The sequence below is a fragment of the Cyprinodon variegatus genome, unplaced genomic scaffold (assembly GCF_000732505.1).
Source record: "Cyprinodon variegatus isolate N-32 unplaced genomic scaffold, C_variegatus-1.0 Scaffold553, whole genome shotgun sequence".
Classification (NCBI taxonomy): Eukaryota; Metazoa; Chordata; class Actinopteri; order Cyprinodontiformes; family Cyprinodontidae; genus Cyprinodon; species Cyprinodon variegatus.
In genome coordinates, this window is record NW_015151006.1 from 79,534 (window position 1) to 89,634 (window position 10,101).

General features: G+C 38.5%; 1 protein-coding gene across 1 annotated transcript in view; it reads left to right on the plus strand.

Annotated features, from left to right (window-relative positions):
* The window catches only part of LOC107095501, a 24,420-nt gene that overhangs the window by 4,715 nt on the left and 9,604 nt on the right, over nucleotides 1-10,101 (plus strand). The window contains exons 3-13 of the mRNA XM_015391632.1: nucleotides 2,068-2,106; nucleotides 2,182-2,508; nucleotides 2,644-2,915; nucleotides 3,006-3,178; nucleotides 4,783-4,841; nucleotides 5,013-5,104; nucleotides 5,398-5,517; nucleotides 5,600-5,637; nucleotides 8,289-8,423; nucleotides 8,534-8,650; nucleotides 8,777-8,806. Of these exons, the coding sequence (XP_015247118.1) occupies nucleotides 2,068-2,106; nucleotides 2,182-2,508; nucleotides 2,644-2,915; nucleotides 3,006-3,178; nucleotides 4,783-4,841; nucleotides 5,013-5,104; nucleotides 5,398-5,517; nucleotides 5,600-5,637; nucleotides 8,289-8,423; nucleotides 8,534-8,650; nucleotides 8,777-8,806 (1,402 nt within the window). The remainder of the gene's footprint in view (nucleotides 1-2,067; nucleotides 2,107-2,181; nucleotides 2,509-2,643; nucleotides 2,916-3,005; nucleotides 3,179-4,782; nucleotides 4,842-5,012; nucleotides 5,105-5,397; nucleotides 5,518-5,599; nucleotides 5,638-8,288; nucleotides 8,424-8,533; nucleotides 8,651-8,776; nucleotides 8,807-10,101) is intronic.

A 10,101-nucleotide genomic window follows, 5' to 3' on the forward strand; every position in this document is an offset into this window, starting at 1 on the left:
GGATGGATGGATGGATAGATGGATGGATGGATGGATGGATGGATGGATGGATGGATGGATAGATGGATAGATGGATGGATGGATGGATGGATGGATGGATGGAAGATGGATGGATAGATGGATGGATGGATGGATGGATTGATGAAAGATGGATGGATGGATGGATAGATGGATGGATGGATGGATGGATGGATGGATGGATGGATGGATGGATGGATAGATGGATGGATGGATGGATGGATGGATGGATGGATGGATGGATGGATGGATGGATGGATGGATGGATGATTGATGATTAGACGGATGGATGGCTGGATGGACAGACTGACGGATGGATGGATGGATGGATGGATGGATGGATGGATGGATGGATGGATGGATGGATGGATGGATGGATGGATGGATGGATGGATTACCTCAGCATTCAACAATGATACAGTTATATGTAGTATTACTATTATAAAGCTACTTCTGCAATAGATCTTTTTTTTAATAACGTTTGCAGGTCTGACAGGCCAGGTTTGCAGTGTGGGATCCATAATACGTCCGTCAGTATTTTTCATTTATATAAATGTCTCTCTCCAACTTGTTTCAATAATGTTAAATAAAGCATTAGTTATATCTAATCCTAATTTTAATTCACCTCTGAGACGAGTAAATTCTGTAGTAAATGGTTTAAATGGAACAAATAATCTCTGAATTTAAAAAAACTATAATTACATTTTATTTAGTGATTTAGTTGAGTTAGCGGGTTTAAGGTATAATTGTTGAAGAGAATCTGAGCTCTAAATAGCACATTGATTGGGTTACTAATAAGAAAATCAACAAACCAAAAGGAATCGTAAGGAAAGTTAGTTGTTAAGTTGATTCTTAAAGTTTACTGACTTTATAGTACAGGTTTTTTCCATTACATCTGTTCTAATATTGATTAATAAAGGCTGGTTTTCATTTACTTAGTTTATAAAAGCCTTTCGAGCATCGCACACCTGCGAGGCTACACAGTTTCTGAGTGAGAGGAGTTGTTTTAATATCATTAGTGACTGTTTGGAACAGAAATCATTTTCCCATCATAGTCCAGACTCCTGTCTCTCAATATTTATTCAACATTTTACTGTTTTCTACATCTGTTTGCAACTTGTTTGGGTTGACTGTGTGTGGAGGCCTTCACAGCTCTTTGCAGGCTTTAGGTTAGTGATAAAAACCTTATCTAGAGCGGAACAGGGCAGAGCATCCAGCTGTTATGATCATCTGGTTCCCATCTTTTTTTCTATAACAAATTTAACCTTGCTTATCATATTGCAATATAGTTTAGGTGAATAAAATATTAACCCTTTTAAAGCGTTTTGTTTGACTTATAGCTCATTCAAAGACTTTGACATCATTAGCTGGTTTATTTTACAAACTTAGGATTCTTATTTATTTAAGATTTCAACGTTTTACTAATGTGTATTTTTGTGTTAGTTCCATACCTGAAAACTTTTATGTTAAACCAAAAGCAAACAAATTATTATATATATTGATACAGAGGCTGCAAAGTAGGAAAAATATTTGCACATCTGGCTTAAAGTAATACTTTATTATAATCCTTGAAGAAATTAAAGTTCCTTTGACTTAACCGAAATTTAGAAAAAGGTCTAAATGTTTGTATTTGTATTGATATTTATATTGATTTAAATTTTTGATTGTAATTTTAAGGTGGAGCCTTTAAAATAAGCCTGAATGGGTTTTCTGCTTCTCTATGCACATATAAATATTAAATCTTTGTTTTTTTTAACCATAAATAACTAAATAAAATGAAATTTAAACAAGCTATTACATAACTAGATCATTTTTATTTTTTCTATATTCCATTTATTTATGTGAAACAGTTTGTGAATTCTATCTTATGAACTGAACATACATCATAATTTTATTTTTAGGGCCTCAGAAAGTAGTTAGATAATTTTCAGGGTTTCCAACATTAGGATTCTTAGTAATTTAATTAAAGTTAAGTGGAAGTTGATGTTAGAATGTAGGGAAAGAAAGGCGTCTGCTTTTAACTGGATGCATGTGCTTTGTCTTCCATAGATATGTGGACTGGGGTTCTAAAGAAGCATCGTTTCCCAGGTGAAAAGACGCCGAAAAGACCTTTATCTTTATCTTTAATGTGTTTTTTAAATATATTTTTATGTGTTTAAACAGAAAAGTTGAGCGCCATGATAAGAGAAGCAAAGAGGAGAGTAGTTCTCGCTCCCGCAGCCCCCGCCCCCCCCGCCGCAGGTCTGTGGGTCAAAGGGACAAATCCAAAGGCAGCTCCCGTTCCCGCTCCAGAAGCCCTGGGTATCGCCGTAAAAGCTCCTGTTCTGGCTCATACACCCCAGCCTCGTATCGTGGGTTGAAACGGGTTAAATCAAGGAGTCGGTCATCTTCCAGCTCAGACAGCTCGTCGCAAAGTCAGAGCTCTGAGGACAGAAAAGACAGACGTAGGAGCCGGTCCAGATCACCTCGCAGCTATAGAAATACTCACAGGTCTGTTAAAGCGAAGGTAGATGGGGAACTCTTTCAACTGTTGGTTTATAATTACATCTGGGGCATCATATTCAAGTTTGGATGGCTTTAACCTCTAGAAAAAAAACAAACCCAGCTCACTTGTTGCTCTGTTAGGTCTAGGTCTCGGTCTCCACGCTGTGACAGGCCCACCTCCTCTTACCATCGCTCAAGAAGCCCAGGAAGACGTTATTTATCCTTTAGAAGAGTTATGGAGCAACGCCTTCAAAGACGGCCTTACCAGAGAGATCCGTCGCCAAGAAGGAGCGAAAAATGGAGGTCATCGAGAAGAAGCCGTGAGAGACGAGAGTCGTCAGAGACATCGGCCCCTCAGGATGAGGGGTCGAGCAACGTGGAGAAACTGGCCAAGAAAGTGCTGGAATCATCAGGTTGGACCAAACTAGGAATGAGCTTAGATAGCCCTATGTGTTACGGTGAATATTGTTGATTCATATTTTTGTGTTTTTTTTTCACTCTAGCCGTCCAGACTTTGTCGGACCAGATAGATGTGGAGAGCTTCGTCAAAACTCTGGCCCCTGTCTTCCTCGCAGAGATCGACAAGCTGAAGTCCACACCCGGGTCGTCATCGCCTAAAGATGGGGCGGATGGAGCGAAAACAAAAAGCGCAGCTGGTTCCTCCGCAAAGCTAAAGGTCTGATTACTTCAAACTAAGATTCCCCATTTTCAGACACCACAGGGGCCCCTTCTGACCCCCAGCATTTTGCATCATGTGTACACCTATTCATCCGGTTTCAGGACTGCCTTGTATTTATCTCATCCATGTCCCCTTCAGCCTTGTCTCACTTTCTGCTCTCTGTTGATGAACGCTATACTGCTGCCACCATGTTTCACCAGGGGATGGATAGTTGAGGGTCATCTGCAGAGTTAGATATTCATCCAAACTTAGATCTTTCAGATTTACGTCTAGTCTGACCATTTTCCTCCCGTGTAGTTGCTGCGCCTCACTGCATGGCTTGTGGGAAACTTCAAGCAGGACTTTCTTTCCTTAATTTCTATGCTGTGGCTAGGGTTGCCAACTCCCTGAAAAAAAAAAGGGACACCTCATGTGCGTGCCAGGTGACCCGATTGCTTTTTTTCCCCCTTTATCTGGGAAATTTGAAAATGCATTGAATTAGATGCATATTTGTGAGTGACATAAATACACGGAAAACAAATTACTATCCAACAATTCACTTTAATATAAAATAACAAAACTTTGTTAAGTATCTTAAACTTAAGCCTGTCCTGCTCAACTTCAAACTGTAAAAATGAATATAAAACAGTAAATAAATAGTGCACATTTTTGTTGCAAAAGCAAACTTGTGCAAACTTGTAAACATATTTGTGCCTTTAATGCAATGACAGTAGGCTACAGTTGTAAAACAGAAAGAATCATTAGCTAAATGCTACATTATTTCTTCCACTTGTTTTTCCTCTCAGCTCTTGCAGCAGTGAGTTGTTTGTCTTTGAGTGCTGCTCTCTTGTCTCCTGCTATCTTCTCCATGAGCAACAATTGGCTCGACCAATGGGATGAGGGTATTCTGGGTTGTTGCATATATGTATATCAACAAAGGACAGGGCCTGGGAACAAGTTTACCGTAAGTTTTGTATCTAATGTGCCCTTGTTCTTCATTTTCCATTAGCTTTATACTATTTTTTTATTCTCACAGTAATGAGTGTGTTCCTTTTCCACTAAATACAGGACAGGTACTTCTATTTCTAAATACGGAACGATTCCGTTTTCAAGGGCTTTCACTTCTGAACCCCAAAACCTCAAGCAAGGAAACGGAGACAGCAAAAAAAAACAGACATAGAGTGATTAAAGACAGACTTAGCACGGAGATATAACGACATTCATCATCAACTTTAATTATAAAGTGCTTTAACAACAACTAAACTGAAGTAAAGTATTGTAAATAAAAGTACAATGAGAAAAACAAAAAACGTTACATTGTGTTAATAAAGCTAAACATATAGAAACAATGTATATAGAATGAAAATGATAAAATACAACACCATTAAAAGAGTTAAGATTCATAATAAAAGAGTTGGGTTGAATAGGAAAAAATAACCAACATCAGTCATGCTATAGCAGCATCATTCTTCTTCCAAGTGAAAAAATTAATGTTGAAAAAGATGTGAATTAAGGCCACATTACCCAGAGGATCTCTGCCTTTGTTATCAGCCATTTATTACCTTTTGATGAATTAGATTATTAACTGCAAAGTTAATTTGCAATATTTTTTTTATCAACAGTCTTCTGTTCCCAAGAAGCCTCCGTCGACTTTAAATGAGCAGAAAAAGTCTCCTGAAATGTAAGCTTTGTCTTGCTATTATGTCATTGAGAGTTTTAATTATTCTACCCGCTTTATGTTATTGCTATATTATTAATGATTAATGAACCTGTATAATATTAATTATATTGGATAATGTTTAAGAAGCAGAGTTTATCGCTGCCGTGACCAAATTTCTCTGGTTCCTCGCAGAGAGTCTGAGCCGTTGGACAAGTCGGTTGTTAAAAAAAAGGCTGAAGCGTTGGAGAAAAAGCAGAAACCAAAGGAGAAAACTCAGCTGAAATGTAAGTGGGAGACTTTTCAGTGGTTAGAAAGGAATAAATGGTTTATTGTACAGTTTTTCAGCTTGAATATTTTTCTAAAACTCTTTATCTGCTCTAAATGAGGAATGAGAAGTAAAACTTTCTGCTTTTAAAATGGCAATTACTTCATTGGACCATTTGTACAAAATCGTCACAATTACCCTAAAATAGACCAAATTATACCCTGATGTTTTTTTCTTTTTGTCGTGTTTAATGTAAACTAGATGTGGATGTGATATTATCTATTTACACTTTAACACCTTATCTTTTTAAAGCTCCTGTGAACAAATCTGCAGCAGCTACTGCACCAAACAAAAAGCCGACAGCAACATTGGCTACATGTGACCAGACTCCAGGAGAGCAGATAGAAAAATACTTGGATCCCAAAGACCTCTGTATGTAAATAGTACAGTTCTACTAGTAATGATAAAAAAAGTTTTTGTTCTTCAATTTTCTATTTCTTTGACTCCTCACCAGGTCCTCTTGAATTTAAGGATTTCTTATCACAGCCAGATGTAAGCACTTTTCTATTTTTTTTCATAAAGCTAATCATACTATTTAAATGTGAAGTTTATAAATTTGTATTTTTGCTGCATTATTAACAGGAAAGCTGCAGTTAAAATGTAATTGTGTGTTCTTCTCTTCTTTTGTGATATAATTTTATTGGTGTTTTAAATTGGTGAGGCATAACGAAGGAGGCACACCTGTGCCTGTCAAAATGTAATTCAGATCAGTTTATTTATATAGCTCCAATTCACGACCCCTGTCATCTCAAGGCACTTTACAGAGACAGTACAGTCAGATTGGGTAAAAGTTCCAATCAAGAAAAACCGATTAACCACATCAATACATTGACTTGCAAGACATGCTCCTCCTGTATGAGCTTGTGGCGATGATTTTCCATTAAAATTTGTAATTGACTCTTCAATAATCCCAGACACCGAGAATGCATGCAGCGAGAGTTGAGAGGAAAAAGAAGAGAGAACACAAAGTTATGGATGGAAATAACTAATACTTCAGAATGGGAGAATAGAAAGAGAATGAAGCAGAATTATAAAAAGTGGTCCCTATGTCCTCTAGCAATCTAAGGCTATAAAAGCATAAATATAGAAAACTCAGTGAAAGTTCAGGTGAATAGTGTGTAACTGTGTAAACAATGAGACAGCTGGTCAGTGAAAAAAAAATGTAAATACAGAAGCGATACAATCATTGTTATCTGTAGGAAAACGTTAAAAGCTGTTTTAAGGCTTTTGAAACTAAAGCCCCTGTCACACCTTGACGATTTATACCAGCGTATGCCTGACGTACAGAAAATCTGGCCAAATCGCTGGCATACGTTGGATAAGTTATGGCTACGTTTTCTATAAGTTATGAGCACGCTGAAACACGCTGGTCCAGGTCAACATATGGCAGGTACGTCAAGAACCCAACGTATGCTAGCATTTGGGGGCAACAGTGGCGTTGGATGTAGGAGTTTGCCCTGAAATCGAAGGAGGTTCAAGCCCTGGCTCTGACTTTAATTGTCGTTGTGTCCTTGGGCAAGACACTTCATCTGCATTGTCTACTGATGGTGGTCAGAGGGCCCGGTGGCGCCAGTGTATGGCAGCCCCGCTTCTGTCAGTGAGCCCCAGGGCAGCTGTGGCTACAATGTAGCTTACCACCATCAGTATGTGAGTGTGTGCGTGAATGGGTGAATGAATGTAGTGTAAAGCGCTTTGGTCAAGTCTTGAAAAAAGGCTCTAAGTACATGCCATTTACCATTTGCCATACATGGGCCATAAGTTACAGACCAAAACCTATGAGTAACTTGTGCACAACTTATGCATAACTTATCAATAACTTATTTCCAATGCATATCAACATACTGAACGCCTTTCTAATGTTCTAGCTACATTTAATGGCATATTGGCAGCATTTTGGTATAAAAGGGGGGTCACTGGAGGAAACCGTCAGTACTCCTCCAGACTTCATCCCATTATAGGGTGAGTGAGAAGGTAAGTGTAATGAATCCTCCCTGCGTTCACGCCCATGGCCAACAAACTTCCTAGCAGACATGACGCTGATTCTCCTGCAACTGCAAACCTTCTTTATTTCCTTTTCTTTTTTCTTTTTTTTTGGCGGACGGTAATCAGCAGCTAGGTTAATACCACAATCAAAGAAATCTATTTTTGCAGGCGGGGCACCTCCAGGCGCATTGCTGCCCCCCTCAGAACACTGGCTTGTGCATCATTTTATGGGCATTACGCTGCCATCCGTTATGCATAAGTTAGGCTGTCGTTGGACATAAGTTCTGGACTCATTACGAATACTTTATGTATATTCCAAATTTAGAAAGTTTAGCGTATGCCAGCGTTTTAGAAGATTCTTGGACGTCAGGCATACGCTGTCTAAATCAGCAAGGTGTGACAGGGCCCTTAGTTGCTAGAGGAGCAAAAAAATGCTCCAAGGGGGATTCGACAATGCATCTTGGAGATCACAAAGAACCCAGATCAATATCTTAGGCTGAGTATATCTTACCTACCTTAGATATGTTTAGCGTGATTACAATTGAAAATGAAAAAACTGGGAAAAATTAAAGTTAGGAAAGCTCCATTGGACAATCTTTGAGATCATATCAAAATAACATAAAAGCCTTTCTAACATTGATCAAAACACATGCAATATCCCCAGATTTTGGAACAAACTCATGGTAGGAGTAGTAGGATCCAACTGTACACATAAAGGATGTGGTTCATAAAAGCACAATGAATGGGATGCACTGTACAAAAATCATGGCTCCCAAGGTTTTCTCCCAGGCTTTGATAAAACCTTATTTGAATTGAAACCTGCAGCCAATGGTTACATTTCTAAGGTAGAGTTCCCTAAACCTGCTTTGGTTTGCTTTACCCTGGACAGTCATTAAGTAACATGTGTATTTCTATGACTGAAGACAGTAGTTAATCAAAATTGAAGTAGTCTGTGAATGTTAGGGGATGTTTAAACTGATTGGGGTACCTTAGCAGAAACCTGGCTTAAACAACACATTTTTTAATCTAAGAAACTTCATGCTCACAAACAACCCCCATCTGCCAATGCTTAGGTTTGATCTGTGTCCTTATCAAAGTGGTCTTACATGAATGTTCTCTTTGCTAACATGAGTTCTTTTTTTATTCTGTCACTTTTAAAGACAAAGGAGCTGCTGATAACCAACCTTCCCAAGTATTCTGATGGCTGTTATAAAGAGGAGGACCTAGTCGACCTCCTCCGTCCTTTTGGGTTTAAAAACAGCTGTGACATTTTTGTGATTCCTCAGAAACAAATGGTAAATATCTTTGTGCAAATCTTTATATTACTTCTTTTTTTCCCCCTAGTTAAGTGGATTTGATGCATGTATCACACAAGATTTGATAAGTTCTCCTTGTTTCCTTTTAGGCTTTTGCTTTCATGCAGCATAAAAATGAGCTGAAGGATGCGCTCCAAAGATCTCATGACGGCATCTTTTTCAAAGGATCTAAACTTTGTTTTCAGGCTTGCAGATTAACATCTAAGGTAAACACATGTGTTTAGACTGTTAAGACGGTTTCTGTCCCTCCAACTTTTAAAAGGTTACAACGCTTTTATTCAGAGAGTCATTTATACTGCCTTTTTTTAAGTATCTGAACTCTCTGTTTTCAGGATCATAGGAGACCCATTGCCCGATCGTCGGTGAGTTCTGTATTTTCTCAGCTCTGTAATACAATACAAACAGCTCTGTTTTTCTCTACCTTATGCAATAAAGTAGTTTCTCACCCCATTTTGTATTTTAACCTTTTCTTCATGAGCGGGTAAGTTCCATCCAGGATGTCTGCAGCAGTTTGTTTTTGGTTGTTTTGTTTTTTTACACATGACTGTTTCTCTCAAATCTACAACTGCAGTTAATTACAAATATTTTTAAACTAAGCTGACTTATAAGAGGTGAATGGATGAGAAGAGAAAATATAGATATTAAATGTGGTCCATTCAGATCAGGATCAGAATATTTAAATAAAATATACTTCATTGCTGCAGGTAAATATTGATATAAAGTCATACAATGAACATTAGGAAGGAACTTTTACAGATCTAACCCAATCGCAAGACATTAGAATAGATCAAAAGGTTACCAAAAAAAAATCCAGAAATTTCTTCTGCCAAGGCTGACTGGGCTTCAAAGAGACAGAAGCAAACAAAATCAAGCAGAGATACAAAAGGTAACTGTTAACTAGCTCTACAGGCGGCCCTGTCCAGGATTAACACAGCCAGGCAGAAGAGCTTCCATGTCAGAGGATGAAACGGCACATCCAGTTTGTCACAGTTAGAGAAAAAGGACTACACTAAAAATCAGGTCTAGCTCCAACATGTATAAACAAAGGTGTTGATGGCAGCAGCACGGCTGATATTTCTCTCCAGGATGGAGTCACAGCCAAACAGGAACAGACGAGGCAAAGCTACTATAAGAAACGCAGAGAGGGCATAATGTTAGAGGTTAAACTGATAAATACTGCAGAATGGGAGAATAGAGATAGAATGCTGAAAAGGAGTCCCTATGTCCTCCAGCAGTCTAAATATAGACTGCTAGAAAATAGCTCAGGATAACCTAACTATCTTGCACGAGGTATAAGAAAGGTAGAGCCAAGGTAGAGTTAAGGAGAAATGTCTGTCAGGACTTAAATTCTCCCGAGCTCGATCAGGCTCTTAATGCTCTACGTCAACCCACCTCTCTACCCGCCCAGCGACTAAGCATACATCTATGTTTTTAACTATAACCTTTATTAAGAAGGAACTTTTTAACCTTGCCTTAAAAGTAGACAGGGTGTCTGCCTCACGGACTAAAACTAGTAGTTGGTTCCACAGGAGAGGAGCCTGATAACTAAAAGATCTGCCTCCCATTCTACTTTTAAAAATTGAAGATTGAGAGCGAAGTGCTCTGTTAGGAACATAAGGAACAATCAGATCTCTGATATCAGATGGAGCTTGGCCAT